The sequence below is a fragment of the Emydura macquarii genome, unplaced genomic scaffold (genome assembly GCF_026122565.2).
Source record: "Emydura macquarii macquarii isolate MOO-44397 ecotype Brisbane River unplaced genomic scaffold, CSIRO-AGI_Emac_v2 contig_1390, whole genome shotgun sequence".
NCBI lineage: Eukaryota > Metazoa > Chordata > Testudines > Chelidae > Emydura > Emydura macquarii.
Genome location: NW_027131527.1, coordinates 10,675,294 through 10,695,767, shown reverse-complemented (window position 1 = coordinate 10,695,767; position 20,474 = coordinate 10,675,294). Strand labels below are relative to the sequence as shown.

Genomic DNA, 20,474 nt, shown 5'->3' with positions numbered 1-20,474 from the left:
TGAGACACATTAGCAAATGTGTACTGTAGCTACTTGATCTGTCTACTTTTGTAGGTTCTGGTTCATTTATGTTGACTCTTCCCCCTGCCACTGCTTCCTCTGAATTGATCAAGGCAAAATCAGTCCACTACATATCCTTTGTCTTATGCCTCATTGGGACATGTTGCCTGTTCTTTTTAGCCTCTCTATGCTGTTGAAGAGAGCATACATATTTGATTAAGCTTTGGAAGAATTCAAACCACAACCAGAATCCTTGAGTCACTTTCTTCTGTTTGTTGTTGCCGAATATTTAAATTCTTTATTTGTAAGTGAATGTTGTAACTATTCACTCAAATACGATAGTGATCATCAGATTGCTTAGGTGTTACATAAATGGTACATAAGATGTCTTCTGTGAGAATGAATCCCTTCTGTTTTCCCACATATTCTGAAGTTGCTTCTTTATGAGCATTTGACTCTATTGTTTTCCTCTGTGAGCACATTGGCAAGTCATTCATTCAGGCCATGCAGCTTAGCCTCTGTCAGTGCACTGGAGAAAGTAGTAATGCCAGCAGTAGCAATGTTTTCTCTGTGTCAAGCCAGACCAGGTCTGAAACCCATTTAGAAGGGGTCAAGGTGACTTATTGCAGTTGGCAGACAAACACCTGGAACCAAATCACTCCATGGACTGGTACCTCACTAGAGTTGTTTAGTTTCAGTGATTCACTTTAATCACCTTCCAGTGTGTTTAGTCCCTGAAGGAGCTGTGATATCATCTCCCTGCATGGAGTAGAACAAAATCATACATAAACCAGTCATAAACGTAATACAATATGGTCTCTAAATATATTGCATGCAATTATATTATCTGTCACTGTGGGCATCCAACATTCACCCTAAAGACAACAGGCGAAATGGGTGCTGTTTGCTCCTGAAAATCAGGTATTTTATTTAGGTGCCTTGGGTTAGGCACTGAAATTTGAAAAATGTTTTCAACATTATTTATCGTTAAGAAAACGGTATCAAAGAGAATAGAAGCAGTGTTATCAGAAGTGCAATATTAAAAATTCTTTGTATAAAAAAAAATTAACTAGTCCTATCTTGACAATATCATACTACCTTTTTTCATAAGTACACAAATACTTCTCCAGTTTAAATACATTTGCCTGCTCTAAGCCTATATGGAATTTTGTACATGCAAATGTAAAATGTTTTGAAGTGAGACACTGATGCTCTGCTATAAAGAAAGGAAAATGCAGCTCTCGGTGTGATTTTTTTTTTTTAATTTTAGACTACTTCTACTTTGTCATCTTTTGGCTATGGTGATGCTGATTGTCATCTATGCTTAGAGCCATGTAAGATTTGCACTTACCTGAATAAAAGCTTTGAATACTTATGATACTTTGCAGATTCTTTGCCTGGACCATATTTCCAGATTCTGTATTGAAAGGTTAATTTTACACAATATCTCCTTACAGCGCTTTTGGTAAGCAGTAGCTTTTGTGAAATGTTAGTTTAGATTTATTAACTTGCAGGGAAATATATTTTGTAAATTTAGAGAGCGATATTTAAATAGACTGACTATCTCTGAACTATTTCAGTGTTTACTGCATGCAGTTGCACGACTCTAAATTACTATCTGAAGTTTTAGTAATAATTCAGTATTTACCTCTCAATAGAGCAAAGGACAAAAGTACAGAAACAAAAGATGGCATGAAAAAAGATTGAGCAGAAATTCATCATCAGCCAGTGCTTTCTCCTGCATCCTTCTCCAAATGTATCCTAATCTAGTCAACTTGCATATGCTAGTTTTGCAGGTAGATCATCATCAGCAATTGATTGTGGCTGTATTTGAGACAGCATCTCTACATTGATGGGCATCACAGCACTTTTGTTTCACAGAGAGAAAGTAACAGACTAAAACTCAGACCAGAACTACTGAATTATTGTGCTTATTGACCAGAATAACTCCTTTTAACCAGTAAATTGCTAATAGGATTGTGAAATTTTCTCACCAAAAATATCACTGGCTAATGTGGGGAAGTCTCCTCTGACTTCTGAAAAGTAATCATCTTCTGACCCACGTACCCACATATCATATACACTTTTTTTTTACCCGTTGTGACAAAGCTCTTCCTCTACCTCAGTAGGTCCAGTACTTCCTTCTTGCGGTAGGTCAGGGCACTGTTTCACCCCTTAGTGTTCTTCCACCCTGTAGTTGTGGGGGGAGGGTAATACAGCCTCTGTAAGGTGGCTGCTCCCTGCTGGGTCCCAGTCCTGTTTCTGGTTCTCAGAGGTCCTTGCCTTTTCACTGGGGTTCCTGCCCCTGCAGTGAATGGCTGGTAACTGGGGGGGAGGGAGGGCCTGGTCCCACCCTCGACTCCGGGCCCCAACCCAGGGACTCTAAAAGTAGCAGCCTCATGTTGTGACTTCAGGAAAGCTGCTAGCTTGCCTGGGTTGCTTCCCTGGGTTACTTCCTGTTTCCCTTGACTTAATGTCTGGACCCTGCTCAGACAGGGGCCCTTCCTCGCCTCCTTGACAGTGGAGGCTCTTCACCTCTGACAGCCCCACTGGGCATGGTAGTGCTGAACCAAATGTCCAGTTCTATCTTCCCCTTCTGGCAGGGTTTTTTCTCTCAGGCCTCGAGGCCTGGGAACGGTCCTTTGTCTTCTTCGTGCAGGGTTTTTGCCTCCCCTAGTCTTTGTACCTGCAGGGTTCTCTTCTGCCTGCATTCTGCTCCTCTCCTTAAACCATCCTGATTTCTGACAGTGTCTTGCCTGCTCACACACACTCTGGGAGAGTGAGGTAAGCTACCAACTCCAGCCACACCCTTTCTCTGAAGGGGAGGCTTTTGACAAGTCCTGGGTGGGGCCTTGATTGGCTCCAGGTGTGTTAATTAACCTGGAGTAAACCCTGCTTTGCTACGAGGGGAAAAGATACTTGCTGCTTCTGGGGCTGGTATATTGGCCTTCTAGCACTCTCTGGTATGCACAACTTGCAGCTGGTCCCCTTTCGAACTGCGCTAAGGGCCCATCTTTACACGCTTGTGCTCCATACCCTTCATTTCCTTGACCTCGTGTCCCGCCCTGATACCAAGTGGCGGGACCTGATGCCACCTGTGGAGGGCGAGGATCCCCGGTGGGCCAGTCTGTATTCCACCTTGATCCCGCGGCCCTCCGGGGACATCAGTTGACAGCTCCTCCCTGGAGCCATGAGCAAGGGCGTGTACCTGGTGCGGTTCATCCCCCGCCCCGACACCTACCCCTTTTGTGGCATGAGGGAAACCCTGGCGCACGCTTACCTAGAGTGCGCCAGGCTGCAGCCCTTCTTCTGGCTCCTCCAGAACCTCCTGCTGAGGTTCTGGCTGCACTTTTCCCCACACCTGTTTATTTACGCGCACCCCAACCGTGGCCCCACGGAGTTGCGGGACCTCCTCGTCAACCTCCTCCTGGCCCTGGCGAAAATGGCCATCTATAACACCAGGGAGAGGAGGTTGGCACGGGGGGCGCTCTGCGACTGTGGGGCCTACTTCCGTTCCCTTGTGCACTCCTGCATCCGGGCAGAGTTCCTCTGGGCGGCGTCCGCTGGCTCCTTTGACACTTTCTGGGAGCAGTGGGCGCTGTTCGGGGCTCTCTGCTCGGTGTCCCCTTCTGGTTCCCTCCGTTTGATCCTTTGACCATCACACCCCTTCCTGTTTTCTCATTTGTTGTCCCCCGTATTCAGTTGAGTCCTGGATCTGGTGGTTCCTTCCCTTAGGCTGGGGGAGGGGCCGTTAGTGGTGGGCGGAATTGCGTCCGCCCACCCACCCTGTACTCAAATAGTAGCACTGTCTGGTAGCTATCTAGTCTGACCCTGTCACACCATGTACATGAACATACAGCTTTTGCTAGTTGTAATATTCACTATTTTCCATTTGACATGTGGCATAATCAAACTTCCAGGTTTGACATGACTAAAGATGTTTGGTAAGAAATAGAAGGGTATATGAGTTTCCACTTGTTTCAAGTTCTTCAGTTTTTTCATGGCAAGTAAGATACCTGTTTGTTCAGATGACTTAATGATTTATTACAAAATTTAGAACAACTCTAGTGTTCACTATTTAGTTGGAGAGTTCTTAATTTAGTTTTGTTGCAAAATGATCCAGACAATATCTGAGGCTGTAACTGTGCAGAAGTCCTGCCCCAATGAAGTTAATGGGAATTTTTCCATTGACTTTAGTGGAATCATGATTTCATCCCCATGTGCTCATTCCATGGTAAAGATAATGTGGCATACAGCAGCTGCAGTGTTGAGGAGACTGGGGCATCCACTGAGCATAATCCAGGAGCCTTGACACTATTGTGCAAAAGAAAAATAAAGTGCCAATACAATTATTCATATCAGAGAAAATATAACAAAAAGGCAGATTAAGTTCATTCTCCAAAAAAGCAATATAGTTCATAATACAAAGAGAGCTTTACCCACCAAATAACTAGTTTAATAGTTTGCAGGCCAGAAATCTTCCTATTTGCTGTCTATATTCCTATGGAAAGAAGGGAAAGCTTTGTTATTTAAAGGCACCCATTGTCTCAGCCTTGCAGTAAGAAAGACAAAACACAAGGGATGTGATTTAATTAGGTTGCAGCTTTATTAAATCATCTGGGAAATACTAGGCAATAAATTGTAAAGTGCAGGTCTATTCTCTCTTTAATTGTTTCCACTTATTGGGGAGGGCTGCCTTCAACCCTCCCCTTCCAGTCCCAGCCTGTTGCTGGGCCCCTACCACCCTCCTCTTGTTTGAGGGCTGAGGGGGGCAGTTATCTCCCTCTTATATCAGACAAAAGGAAGAATGACTGTAACTCCTGAGCAGGTGCCTACCCCTAAATCCACTTCCAATTCTGGTTTATCAGGGAACTGGATCCCCTGTAGAATGAGTACCTGCACTGGATACCTGCCAAATGAAGGTCCCAACAATTAGTTTGGTTGACTTGAAGGAGCCACTAAACCTTTTCTTCCCACTGTCTAAAGCCCCCTGCATTCAAAGTTGCAGGAAGCACACTCTCTGCCTTACATTAGATCACTTCACCAATAGTTTGCAGGCCAGAGGTTTTCCCATTTGCTATTTATAGCTCCATGGGAAGGGAGAAAAGCTTTGTTATTTAAAGGCACCAAACCCTTTCTCTTTCTGACTGTGTAGATCACTGTGTTCCAGGGCCAGTCAATCTTCCTGGCTTCTCTAGGACTTAGCTTACTTAGAACATAAGGGAAGAGTGTTTGGATTCCACAAGTCTACCAATCCCTTGTAGAGGGGAAGTAGGAATTTTCCTATTGTCACCTCAAGAGACTAAAGCTGTGTTCCCCAACTTGGGAGGAAGGCCCCCAGACTACCTGAGGTGGGATACTCTGAATTATTCAAAATATTTTTGCAACATTTATGCCCTAGCAAAATGGCTACTAGTATTTCACAATTGAATGTTTCAGTATATGTTGTTGTTTGGAAATCAGCTGTTTTGTTATAAATGAATTACCTCTATATAGTGATAAATCAGGAAATATTTAAACTTTATTTACTAATTGTGTATGCAATTTGCATTAGTATGCTAATTATCAAATATAAGTTTTTTCCTTTGTCTTTCATGCTGTGATGGGCGTTGCCTACATATGCAATCAGAATAATTATAACCTAGGTAAGGCAGTGATTAAACATCCGTGAAGCAGAAAAACACATATCCCACTTCTGAAAACCATCTAGATACTGCTTTTTAAATTTTTCATTCACTTGGTGTACAGTGATAACTGCTGAAGGGTGTTAATTTTCCCTACATTTTAGGCACTTCTTACCGTATAAATGCAATCTGTTGTATGACTTTTCCTTGATTTCCTACCAAGTCCTCCAAAGTAGAATGATACTTCTTAACTGTTGCCACTGCATTCAATATAGCTGATTTTGGTGAATGTATATTGTGCTTGAAAAAGACTTCTAGTGCACCTCCCCTTCAAGTGATGTGCATTTTTTTCCTTTGCCTTCAAGTGTGCTTTCACTACTGTGAGAAATCTACAGCAAAGAAAGAAAATTATGAGGGAGAAGGGAGATGTGCCATGATAACATTTCTAATGTTATTTCTAATGTTATTTCTCTCTGATATCGTTCCGTACAACCATCTTGCTGGCGTTCTATCTGGGCACAGAAGAGTCTCCAGTAGTAGTTACTTCCTTCTATGGTAATGGTGATTCTAGAAGCGGGTACTGTAAACTGAACACCATTTAAAGTATGGTAGAGATGTTTCTGGCTGCCAAATTAGGGCCAGACCACCATCTCCGTTTCCTCCCCAAATGAAAGAAACAATGAACTCTCTCTCTTTGCCCAGACTTTGTCAAAGGGAGAGTAGTTCAGCTAACGCAGCATCACCCTCACTACCAGCACCATCCTGAACTGAGGACATGGGGGGCTCAACGGCTAGGGTGAAAGGCTCTTGTCCCTGGTACAACTTCTTTCTAAAGCTGCAGGAAATAGGATAATGCTGATATTATTAACCTTTGGTGCATATTTCAAACTGTAAATCCCCACTACTACACTGGAGTTGGGAGAGCTTGGCACAGGAGCAAGCAGAAAACGGCTGACAGCCATGGCAGAAGATGCAGAGAGTAGCTCAGAAGTATTGGTTGTCTGCATGGATGTGTCAAGCCTATGCATGTTGTCCAAGATGCATGTTATTGTGAATCTTGTTTTTAGGGCTGTGAATTTTTTTTGTAGTTGAGACTTCTGTGACAAAAACTGGGATTTGATATAGGTTATTTTCAAGATCAGAATCCTCATGGGTTTTAGCATTCCACTTTGCTCTGCATTCCCACTTTGGATTGGAGCAAATTTGAATGTGTGCTGGAGTGGTCGGGGGCTTTTGTGAAGTTGTATAAGTTAGGGGAGGTTTTATTCCTTTTTGCCTTTAAGAATTTTCTGTAGTTCATAAAACTCGTTTGTTGTATATAGTATGATGGAGTGAGCAAATAAATACAAATGGAGTATGGGGGATTCTCATCTTTGTTCTCATCTCCCAGCTTTGTCTGGTTATGTTGCAGCATTTTCCAGATCTAGTTCCCTTTCACTTTTTTAGGGAATTAAATAAGTTCGAGTCTTGGAGTGTTGACATCTGGCAATTAGTCGAAATTGCCATGACAACAATTAGCCAGGAAAAGTAGCAACTAATTGCCCTGATTTGATCCTGAAAAACCAGGTGAGACTTGGTGAGGAAAGTGGAGTTTGGGCCAATCAGGACAGCGGAAAGGCCATATAGAAACAGCTTTCCTGAGTTTGTAAAATCAGATAGTTCTGAAACAGTAGGAGCCTTATATGTCCTCATAAGGCTGACATCTGAACTAGAGCTGTTATCAACTCAAACTGGGAAGCTGAGAATAACTTAATAGAACTCCTATGCAGTCAATTTAAATGTTTGAAAGTTACAGGCATACTGGAGGTGGATGCTGGATTAATTAAACCTCCATGTGTTGAGCCTGAACCAGGCAAGATACTGAAACCCCTGGTGTGAAACCTAATTTTTTTTTTAAGGCTTTGGGAACATCCTTTCCTAGTTCAGGGAAGGATGAATGCATTTTTTAAATTCAACTCTCAAGAAAGAGAGCACCTGTGACTTCGTTTTAGTAAAGGTAAGTCCAACTGCTCAAGAAGTGCCTGTGATAGACTACTCAGGCAGTAAGTGTGCATGGAAGCGTGTAGGAAGAGAGGTCTAGAAAAGAGAGACAAGGAAAAAAATCTAAGATGTATTTTAATAAGGTATGGTTGTATCAATATTTATCGTGATTGATTTTTCCCTAACATTTCATAACACATTCTTGTCATTGCCTTTTTAAAAAATGCTTAAAATATTTATTAACACAGAAAATTGGATTTTGTTTTTTCCCTTTCTTTCTTAACTCATTAAAATTGCTGGAGGCATTTAGCCCACCCTTTCCAAAGGAATTTGTCTTCAATGGAGGACAAACATAGAAGTTCAAAGAACAAAATGTGGATGTTAGAGAAGTTTCTGAGATTGTGCAAAGAGTGTTATAATAGAGTCTACAGCCTTATCTATAAGAGGTGATATCATGTGCCCACTGTAACTACATGCAGCAAATGAGATTCTTTCATAACAGTTCCAATGTAGGTTTATGTCCTTTGGCTGTTGCTCACTGAGTTCATGATCTCTTTAAAATCTAGTGTTGAGGTACTGATTTTTCATCTTTACAGCAGTTTGCAAATGACTGAGTATTCCAGATGTATGGAGTTAGGATAAGTTTAATATATTTCCTCGCTGTCTGAGAGTAATTAATATTTTTAAGTTTGTGTGAATTTAACATCTGCAGGACCAACGTTTTCAATATGTATCACTTTAGTTCTGTTTTCTCTTTTAATTAGAAATGGGGTGACCAGATAGCAAGTGTGAAAAATCAGGACGGAGGTGGGGGGGGGGGGGGAGGAATGAATAGGCACCTATATAAGACAAAGCCCCAAATATTGGGACTGTCCCTATAAAATTGGGACGTCTGGTCACTCTAATTAGGAAATAATTAAGAGCTGAAGTGAGGATTAAAACTTGAGAAGAAATTTAGCTCATTAGGAATATTTTTGGCCATTAGATACACAACATTGGTCTTCCCTCATCATTAGAATATGGCATCTTACTCTTTACCACATCTGTGTGCACACATTCCCATCCATGTTTTAAAAAGGATGCTAGTATAAAAACAAACTGAAGTTACATAGTTGGCACTTTCTAAGTTAACTAAAGGTTGCCTCTATTGGATGCATATAAAACCTACTGATCTTGTGCCATCAAGCATTATATTCTGTCACCTGCCGAAAAAACTATTAAACCTAACTTAAGAAGTTTTATAGTTTCTGAGAATAGAAGCCAGAAAGTTACAATAGCAGTAACCACTTCTTGACAGTTTTGAATGTGTTCTTCATTAATTGTGGCAGATATTGAGTCTTTCCAAAAATTAAAATTCGCATTCAGAACATCCATTTGTGTGTGTGTATCTGTTGAGGAGATAATGTTTCTCTGAAATTTTTGAAGCTTCTGTGTTGGTATCCTGGGGGAGAAAGAGAGCTCCTCTGTGGTCTAAATATAGAGAGTGCAGGTTAGCTTTGATCTGCATCTGTACATACACCCTATCTCTGGTCCTGCTCTGTGCAACCTAGTCCTCTTGAAATGAACAGGATGCCAATGAGGATTTGCAGATTTGAGATGATGTGGTCTCATTTCCAGTTGGAGAGCAGAACATAAATTACATACCAAGGCTCCTGAAACTGCAGCTTGTAGGATTTGCAGGATTTGCAGGATTATGCTAATGAATAATAAGGGATAAAACTGAATTGGAACAAGTCTAGGAGAGTTCTTGGGCAAATGGAGAGTACTAGAGCATGATATCTGCGCTTGAGGTTTAGTGTTTTAAGCATATTTGGAATATTGCACTATTGCTGTGCTGTGAGAAATGTGAGTTGCATACTCACGTTAGTGTAATGAGAAGAGAAAGAGCCTAGACTAGTCAGAATTCCAATATATATCAAAAGTACATTTTTATTTAAGGTGATCTGAAAAAGACTTTTTAAAAATACTGTACTGGTACTCTTAAAAATTGCATAAAGAGGGGCTAAAGATTGTTTATATCTTTTTTTCCCCACTTATAAATATTTGTAATATTAAGTCTGGTTTTCCCTGGTTTGGCTAGAGGATCTTTTAACTTTCTCAAAGTAACTCTCATATTCACTGAAAACGAGGGAATGTTGAATGTAATATACTTCCTTTCTCTAAATCATTCATTAGTTATTGAAGATAGGTGTTAATAACAAGAGTTTTAAAATTAGTGACTAAACACTTGTCTCCTCTCAGTAGTTCACACTTTTATCTTGTGATGCCATCATGTCACTATTTCTCCACTCTTAGAATTCTCCAGTCAAGACAGGATATGAATTTCTAATGTAAAACATTAGCAGAAAAAATTATAATCTTCTATGCCTTTGTTATATATCATAAAGAAGCCCAACTATCTCACTTTTATAGGTCACCTTTAAAAGTCTGTAAAAAGTGGACTGACTCATGTTGGCTAAGTACAGGTAATGACTTCCCCTTTCAAACACCCAATTTGATTAAGGTGCTCTAGCTTTTATTAGGGGTTTGGACTTAATTTGCTTAATTTGGGCTGGAGACCAATTTTACTTACTTTGGCTTCAGCCTCTACTCTTCTGTGGGTTTTTTATAGTCGTTTTTTTTTTTTTTTTTTAAACATGTACTTAGTTTTAGCTTTAGCTCTCTTTAGCCAGTAAAATTCTATTAACATCAGCACCGCCCAAAGGCCAATGTTGAACAAAAATTAGGAAGAACACAGGCTAATATCTTGCAGCTTGCCCATTCAGTCTCTTGAAGTAGCAATGCCACATTTTTGCCCCCACAGACTCACAGAAATGTAAGGCTGGAAAGGACCTTGAGAGGTCATTTAGTTGAGCCCTTAGGACTGAGGCAGAACAAGTCTACCTAGACTATTCTTGACAAGTGTTTTGTCTAACCTGTTCTTAAAAATATCCAATGAGGGGGGGTTCCACAACCAACTTGGAAACCTATTCCAGAGCTTAACTATCTTTATAGTTAGTTTTTCCTAATATCTAACCTAAATCTCCCTTGCTGAATGTTAAGCCTATTACTTCTTGTCCTACCTTCAGAGGACATGGAGAACAATTGATCAGTCCTCTTTATAACAGCCGTTAACATATTTGAAGACTTTTCAGGGTTCCCTCCCCAAGTTATATTTTCTCCGGACTAAACATGCCTAGTTTTTTGTTGTTGTTGTTCTGTTTTCTTTTAAACCTTTCCTCATAGGCCATCTTTTATATATTTTTGTTGCTCTCCTCTGGCCCCTTTCCAGTTTGTCCACATCTTTCCTAAAGTGTGGTGCCTAGAACTGGACAGAGTACGCCAACTGAGGCCTCACCAATGCTGAGTAGAGCGGGACGACCACCTCCTGTGTATTACCCTTGACGTTCCTGTTAATATGCCTGAGTGATATTAGCCTTTTTTGCAAATGCATCAAATTTTTGACACTCATTCAATTTGTGATCCACCACAACCCCCAGATCCTTTTCAGCAGTACTACTTCCTAGTCATTTATTCCCCATTTCGTAGCTGATTTTAATTTTTTATTTTTTTTTCCTTCCTAAGCATAGTAGTTTGCACTTGTCTTTATTGAATTTCATCTTGGTGATTTCAGATCAAGTATCCAATTTGTCAAGGTAGTTTTGAATTCTAATGTTGTCCTCCAAAGTGCTAGCAACCCCTTCCTGCATGGTGTTATCTGCAGATTTTATAAGCATACTGCTTCCTCCTTTATCCAAGTCATTAATGAAAGTATTGAATAGTACTGGATGCAGGACTGACCCCTGCAAGACCTCACTAGGTACTCTTCTCCCCCACTCCCCACTTTGACAGCAAACCATTGATAACTACTCTTTGAATATGGTATTTCAACAAGTTGTGCATCCATTTTGTAGTAATTTCATCTAGATCACATTTCCCTAATTTGCTTGTAAGACTGTCATATGGGACTGTGGAAAGCATTACTAAAATCCAGATATATCGCATCTACAGCTTCCCTCAATCCAGTAGATTAGTAACCTATGTAGTGCAGTGTTGTTGTAAAATCAGCAGAACTCGAAAGCCCATTCACATAATCCAAGAAGGCATCTTTCAACTGTGAGCAAGCACTGTTGACTTCTCTTTGTATTCAGAGGAAATCCAGATCTCTGAGAGTGCAGTCGTGGGAGGTGTTGAACATCCCTAGGCTTTAAAATGAAAACAAATCCACTGACCTAAAATCTTCTGTTCAGGCAAAACATATTGTAGCAGGATACTAAGTATTAAGTATTAGTATTACATTATTTATAGCGCCATAAATGTACACAGACAATTTCTACCTTTTGAGAGTTTACAATCTCAAGTAGACAAGACAAACACATCATGGGGAGAAACCATTCAGGAAAGAGTGGGTAAGGAAAAGGAAGACTTACAGCCCTGCTGAAAGGGATTTCAGGGAAGGAAGTGAAGGGAGAAAGGAGAGAAGGGTTAAGTAGACAAAGGGTAAAATCCTGCCTCATTTAAGTCAATGACAAGACTCATAGAGGAAGGATGCTCTAGTGGTTAGGGGTTGGCATGAGATTCAGGAAGCTGTATTCAGTATCCTGCTCTGTTACAGACTTCCAATGTGGCCATGGGCAAGTCACACAGTCTCTCTCTGCCTCAGCCTCCCATCTGTAAAATGGGGATAATAGCACTTCCTTACCTCATAAAAGTTTGGATAAATACATTAAGTACTGTGTGATGTGCTCAGACACCACAGGGATGGGGCCCTATAAGTACTGAGGATAGATAAATAACATTTCACCCAAAGGGAAAAATGACTGGGAGGGGAGGAAACAATAGCAGTAATGTAGGAGTAGGAGTGACTTTTGGACTATAAAGGTGAGAACGAAGATCTAGAATTTTGATGTCAATGCAAATATTCAGGGATAAGGTAGGTATCGTGAGAGTGGTAGAAAGGGAAAATGCCTTGAACATCATTATTTTGCATATACTTGAATGGAAAAATAGTGGTAAGAGAGGAGACTGTTAGCCAGGGAAGAGATGACCACAACATGGACAGTCTTTTTATTGTCTAAATTTTTTTTCTAGAGTTTAATCCTATTGGATCCACTTACAATGAATGAAGAGAAAGTAAGGCCATCACTAGAGAAACGTTTGGAAGGGATTATTAGTGGGGCCGCACTATTAGCTGACTCTTCATGCACACGTGACTTTCATCGAGAACAAATAATCACAGAGTGCAATGCCATCCGCCAAGCTCTCCAAGATCTTCTTTCTGAATACATGAATAATGTAAGTGACCAGTTCTCTCCCATTGTTTCTGTGTATGCTTCAAAGCACATTTTCTACATTGCTATGTATTATGTATAATCAGTCTGGTAATCACTGGTGCCTCTTGAACTTTTACTGTAATTTTGATAATGTGGGCTACTCATGGATGTATTAGAGTGCCAAAAGTAGTAGTACTCATACATATGTGGTACACAAGGGGGTGAAATTTTTGGATGAATATATTATTCACCAAAAATGTGGTTTCAGGTCGACTGAAGCTACTTGCCAAATTGGATTAATTCAGTGAATAGTTTTTGGTCCCCCTCGCCTTCCACTTTCCCAAATTGATGTTTTCTAAACAAAATATTTTGACGTTTTTCATTTTGAAAAGACATTTTGTTTAGAAGTTTACCCAGATACCTTTAAAACGAGAGATAGAGAGCGTTTAAAAAAAAGTGACAATGAAACACAATGAATAAAAACCAAAAAAATCCTGTTTCAGGTTGATTTTAAACAATGTTCCCCTGATCCCCCCAGGTTTTTTGGGTCAGCCACTGAAATGAAAAATCAATATTGCTCAGCTCAATATTGGTACGCTAAGGGAAAGCCACCTATAGGTCTTTAAAATGAGCAAGATTTATTCTGTCCCAGGCAAACTGTGAAATATCTTATATCACAAACTGAAGGATATGTAGGTTACTTTATCTGTGCTGTGAGGTGTCACAGAAATGCTATGTTTCTTTGAATGCTGCTGGGGATTTTCTTTATAATTTACTAACTGGCTGTCTATTAGAATTTGAGGAATGGGAATTCTAGTATTTTATACTTATTTCTACAATATGCAGCAAATGTAATGAAGTTTTGTTTTGTTTTGTTTAAATCTGAGTAATCCATTTGCATAAACATAGGCATTCAAGCAGTCATAACTGATCAGTATAAGAACAGCAGTCTGTATGTGTTGAGATCCCCTAAATGCAGAAATGTAGGGTAAGGAATGTTCAGTAAATCCAAAAATCTGATTTGCTGGCATGCCTTATAATGTGTCTGTGGTAAATCTTTGAAAAAGTGACACAATTTTATAGCTTTTTAAAAAATAGATTTTTACATCCGAGTAACTGGCACATAAGTGTACTGCCAGCCACAAAAAATAAAGGCGTTAGGACAGATACCATTAATATGGGGACAGTGTATTAATATCATACGTTTCTTCTGGAAACATAATCACCATTTTCAGTAGATATACTGATTTTTTCCTAAAGTTACTTTGAGATGATGCATCTGACACAGTCCATTGAGGGGATAATTATGTAACATAGCTATTTGTTTCTCCTTATGGTAGCTGAAATTCTTTTCTTTTTTGTATGTACTGCTAGTTGACAAAGCCAAGGCCATTCTGTAGTGTTTTTTTAACTCAGGATAATAAAGTAGAGAACTTTAAGAAAATCTATGAATTCCCAAGTGTGTATTAGTCTCACAGAGATTATACCTGCTGATCTCTTCCTCTAGTAATTTATTATAGTTGGAGAAAATCTACAGCAATTTTAAATCAATGTCTGTGAACTCAACTTGATATTCCAGGCTTGAAATCTATAACGATGTTTTTAGTTCTGATTCTTTTGACTGTTGGCATTAATTTGTCTGAATCTACAATGAACCTTGAGCATCTCTGGAAATACTTTCTGAATGTGAGTAAGAAATACAATATTTCTTACTTGAGCTCAGTTTGAACTGTAAGCATAAAATGCACACAATATTTAAAGTAATCTTAAAACATTTGTGACCACTTTAAAAAAAAGCTTAGGATTCATTTTGTGATTTATTGTAGATAATTCTTCACAGGGAATTGTTTAAATATAATATGATAAAAATTCTGTTAGCTTTTTATTCTTTTCAACATTACAAAAAATATATTGAAGCCTGTTGTTACTGGATGTGATGATACTGGATGTGATGATATGATAGTCTCATATTCAAATTATTAAGGTCCCTTTTGTCTGTTCTCACCTTGCATTTTACTACGTAAGGGTCCCAGTTCTGCAATGAGCTCTGGGTGAATAGACTTGTATGCCGGTGCAGAGTCCCATTGATATTTTGATTTCAGTTGGGCTTTACAACAGAGGGATCTGCCATTGCTCTGCTGCAGATGGACAAATTAAGTGGTTGATTAGAATGAAATATAAACATCTTTCAATCTATTGTACTTACCTTTATTTCCCAGTATTCAAATTGAAAGCCCTTTACTTTCTTGCAAGATGTTGTTGTCTTTTATTTTGATTACAGAATTTGGGAAACTGCCTTAATTCTTGTTCTGATACCATTATTTTCCATGTTTTATAACTAATCCATATTCTGTATCTATCATTGATGGTATTTCACCTTAATAGGTCTATTTCTATAAAAATGTCCAGTTTATATATTGTGCTAAAAGTGTCTATACTTGGCTGTGGACATATTTTTTATTTTGATTTGAACACCAATTTCAGTTCATCTGTGTAGCTTAAAATGTCATCAATTTCAGAACCACTAAAATGAAGGCACAATTTAGACCTTGTTAACCCTATATCATGTACCATAGTCATTACCATTTGAAAGTCAAAATATGCCAACAGGTACCAGAAAGTTACCACAATTATTTCTTCTAAATGTATGGGAAAACTATACTCATCTAAATTGTGGCAATGGCTGGGATAGGCTGCATTTTTCATGGAGACCATGCAATTTCAGTTCACTGTGCTAACTTTTTCAATGTATAGGTGAGACATGAACTGGAAGAGACTATATAGGAGCAAATATTTTTATATTTATGATGCTATATAAAGGATAAGAATATTTGTTTGACTGGACTAAATCTGGCAGCTGGATAATATCTCCTTACATTTATATAGCTCTTTTCAGCTGCAAACTGAAACTAGACAAATTGAAGCTAGAAATAAAATGCAGAGGGTTGGTTTTTTTACAATTAGGGTAAATAATTATTTGATCAGCTTACTTACGGATGTGGTGGATCCTTCATCACTAGAAATTTTTAAATCAAGGTTCTTCTGAACAATATTCTTTAGCTGATCCAGACATTACAGGCCTGCTGCAGTAACCACTTGGTGAAAAGCTATGGCCTGTGTTATGCAGAATGTCATACTAGATGATCATAATAGTACCTTCTGGTCCCCTTTATTCACAAAACTGGGATTATTTTTCTACCATAGAAATCAAGACAATTCCCAGGTGAAACAATGCAATTTTTGAACAGAGTATATAAGTCTGGGACAGGAAGTGAAGAGAGTATCTTCAATTAAAAATGCAAAGGGAATTTTAGGGGGTCAAGAAGTAACTGCTCACATTTGAATGTTGCTAGAATGGCAAGTAACTACCCTACTCTTCCAAAAAATATCATGGGATCTTTAATTACTATAAGTATTTATTCCTTGGTTTTACATCTCCTCTGAAAGACAGCGCTTTGAGAAACGAGAGTAATGGGAAAGAGGTTTGAAAGACTTAGGTGTGTGTTATCACATTTTTGGTTAATTGAAGGGTGACTTTAAAAGGTTTTTTTAAAAATAGCCTCTTAAAATGTAGGTTTTTTTATGTACTTATGGAATTAATATTGATCTCACTGGGAGAACTGTGCTGTATTTGAGGACAATTTATGGTCCTTAGTAAGTTTTGGATTAAACAATTTTTACAGAGATCTGATTATCAATTAGCTCATTTCACAAACCTACCTCGCTGAAGAGTATAAAATCCAGGAGAGAGTGATCATTTTTCATGAGTTTGTGCGCTTCCTTGTTAATAATCTCAATGAGACATGACTGTGAATTGAATGAACCGTAAAAATTCTATAGGCCTTTTGTTAACACAGTATAATTTGAGGACTACAAAGTATACATTGTATAATTTGAGGACTACATTGGATATAGTGCCTTACTGACTCTGCATGGAGTTCCACTGAACACGTAATGCTCATTACATATGAAGTCTTTGAGACTCCTTGTAGAGTAAAATGAAGTACAATCTAGCCTTAAATATCCTAATTAAAAGGTTAGAGGAGTTGTTGCCAATCCAGTTTACTCTTATTCCTTCCTTTCTCTAAATTTCTGACTTCAGTCCTAAGCATGAATTCTTGGGTCCATTGAAGTCTGTGGTAAAACTCCCATTGACTTCAGTGGGTCTGGGTGTTCACCCCATGACAGGAGAAAGATCTCCTCTACAGCTGCGGACTTCTGTAGGTGTGAATCTCTGATTTATTTGACCCATGTCCTCTTAAACAGTACATTTTATCACATTTAAAAGATGTAATGATTTAAGAGTTCATATTTCTTTGAGAGGTGTGCTACCTGTAAAATTTCATTGTAAATGTAAAGTAAAATACTCGGTTGTGAATTGTAATGTGTAGAAATGTTTGAAATGTTTATTTAAAAAAAAGCTAAGAATGTTAATTTAGGATTATTTTAAATATAGTTAAAAACAGGGATTCTTTTATAAACAAATCTTAATAGCAGTTTTAGAACACTTCCAAAAGTCACCAAAAATTTCAGATTTACCCAACATATGAAATGAGCATTACTGTGTTCTCTTCCAAACAATACAATTCCACCATGGTTGTGAACTGCTGGATGTTGAATGTTTGTGTATGCTCAGAATTGTGTTGCTGGCAGCTGCTCATGGAGGCTCTTGGCCTCATTAGAAAGGCTTTATTGCATCAGGCACTTTGCAATACACTAGCTGGGGAACTGGTAGAAAAAATATTTAAATGGAAAGCTAAATTATTTTGGCCTCATTATTGAAGCCTTGCTTATGGCAAAGGAGAGAAAATCATCTTGTCCACTAAGCACACGGAACTGATGAAAGAACTATTTTAATGCTACACCGGTCCCACTTGAAGATATGAAATATCTTAATTTTAGAACTTTTTTCTCAGGAATATTGATTACATATTAGAATATCTATTACATTAAAAGATACATCTGTTGGAATGCTCATGTAAAAGGGAAATAATTAGCTGTATTATTTTGCAGTTATTTGCATCCAGAATTGTCTCGGCAACAAATGGCAAAATGTTTTCTTTTTTAGAAGTGGTCATCTTTCCCTGATGAATTTTGGTTATGGCAGTGTGATATCCTCCACTTGAAGCTTGAACTTGCCACACATGTGATACTGGTTTAAACAAAACAAACCCAAATTAGAGAGGAATCTTCAAGTGTTGCAGGGTCTGCTTATTTTTATTTTATATACTGAATATGCTCATTTATTTTTAAGATACAGCATTTCTAAAATTGTATAATTAATAGTGAAATAAGTTTTAGCTAGTCTGAGACAGAGTTCATGTCAAATTGTATCCAAATAAAAGAAATCTCACATTTTGTCACTTCCAAAAAATATACAAACATTAATATTACAGACAACTAAAACAGTTCGGTGTAACACTCAAAACCATTGCTAGACTTTTTAAAGAAGACTGATGATTCAGTACAGTGTTTCAAACTGATATTAGAGCGCTGAAATGGCGTTCTGTCCTATACAAATAATAAAGATGCTGTTCCTGCACTGAGGAACTTGTATTCTGCAACAAACAAAATAGCCAACATATAATAAATTGCAAAGTAGGGCAAAAGGATAAGCTCTAAGTAAAGCAATATTTCAATAATTGTTGTTGGATTATTAATGTACTAACATACTTTCTGAACTTAACACTTATGTATATTGTTAAAGTACATATTTACACTATCTATGCCATTACATAACAAAAAAGTCAATTTTGTGAATATGGGTGGGGTAATTTAATGGCAGGCTCAAGACATACAATATCAGAGGAACTGTACAAACTTAGAAATGAGCATTTTGAAGCTACAAATAGTAAACTTTACAGAAATCAACCAACTTGCTCCTTTAAAAAGAAAATCTCAATGAATGAATATGCTGGGAGAAATGTGGAAGTAAGACATTTGATGGTATGGAAGTTGAAGGCCCTAACCCTGCAAACGTTTACATGTGTTTAACTTAATTTATGTAGGTAGTACCATTGACTTCAGTTGGACTATGCACACAAATAAAATTTAGCATATCTGTAAATATTTGCAGGATCAAGACCTAAGGTTGTACAGTTTGCACCAGTATAAAAGCATAATAGAATAAGATGGTGACCCTGGTACTCTTAATGTTCCAATTCTGCAATATTCAGCTCCGCATTTCCAGATATAAAGCATTAGTGGACTAAATAATTAATGAAAGAAGAAAATGTTTTAGTATGAAGAAAATGTTCAGAAAATATTCAGAAAATGTTCAGAAAATGTTCATACTGAAAATGTTCAGTATGAAGTCCAGAGAGGAAATATTGGCTCCATTTTGTGGGACTTGCTGGGGAAGGTAACAGGTAGGCTTCTCTTAAGGACATGTAAGTCACTTGATGTGGTGCTAATGGTGGGTAGGTCACAGATAGAGGTTGATAAGGCTGGTGCAGTGGGATATTTTAGCCATGACTATACAGGCTCATCACCTCTTATCTGTGGCCCCGACACCACGAAATGGGGACTGAGGGTATGTCTACACAGCTGTTAAACACCAGCAACTGTGCTGTATCACATGTCTCGGGCTCATGGGGCTTGGGCTGTGGGGCTGTAAAATTTTGGTGAAGAAATTTGGGCTGGGGCTGGAGCCTGGACTCTGGGACCCTCCCAGCCCTGCATCCTGAGCCTGATGGCTGAGTGCCATATGGAATCAGTGCGGTTACAGAAGCAATTGCTAAACCTTGTTAAAGATGCAATCACTTAGTTTGACATTAGCAAAATCATCATCCTGTGTCTAATCTCTTTTAGTAATGGAAAGTTACTGACACCACTGTATCTAGAGGCCTACGACTTCCTTGATTTCTGTCAGTCTTCTTTTAGCCCCAGATACGGTACAGAGACAGCGCTTATGTTTTTGGACAATAGTGATGATCTAATGGTGAATAAAGATCAAGTATCTAAGTTGGTTTTAGTGGAGCATTGGGGGTTGCAGTGTCTTCATTATGTGGGTAACACCCAGGTTTGTGTGTGTCTTCATTAAACTGGGATGGTGCATTTGAGTAATTATCCCACCACCTAGCTAAGACTGTTTGGCTAAGACTTTATATAGACATGAAGGAAATAATGTTGGGGACAGCAGACTGGAATAAACCAATAGAAGTATAATGGAATAAACAAATAGAAGTATAATATCTGCTATCTTGATTGTGGGAGTTCACCTCCTTTTATAGCACTGTTCACAATTTATGGGTTTTGTTAGCTTCTCAACTCCTTCTGGATTTCATTCTGATTATTGGTCCTCTGTGCTTGGTCAGAATATTGCGTGATCTTCTCTTTGTGATTTTTATTGACTTCTGGAGCATGTTGAAAAGCCTCTCTCTTCACAGGTTTTTTTTTTTGTGTGAGATGTTGAATGCATGGGTAATTTTGATGAGGTGTTGGGTTGCTTGGTGGGAGGATGGGGCCTCTGAGCTGATGGGAAAAATTTATATATTTAAAACGATTTGACCCCGTGCCTTCTAAATTTGGAGAGGATTTTTTTCAAGCCTAAATTAATCTGAGGTTTAAGTGGTGCAAAGCTCCTCTAAAGCCAGTTAACCATCCCTGTTCTAATTTA

At 38.6% G+C, this 20,474-nt stretch overlaps 1 protein-coding gene across 4 annotated transcripts in view; it reads left to right on the top strand.

Annotated features, from left to right (window-relative positions):
• Positions 1–20,474, top strand: part of CTNNA3 (catenin alpha 3) — an 813,634-nt gene that overhangs the window by 207,438 nt on the left and 585,722 nt on the right. For 3 of the 4 annotated variants that reach the window (XM_067552599.1, XM_067552600.1, XM_067552601.1), the window contains one exon: positions 12,675–12,878. In XM_067552599.1, coding sequence (XP_067408700.1) covers positions 12,675–12,878 — 204 coding nt within the window. Of the gene's footprint in view, positions 1–7,545; positions 7,621–12,674; positions 12,879–20,474 lie in introns of those variants that run through there. The other variant, XM_067552602.1, reaches the window with a different exon arrangement.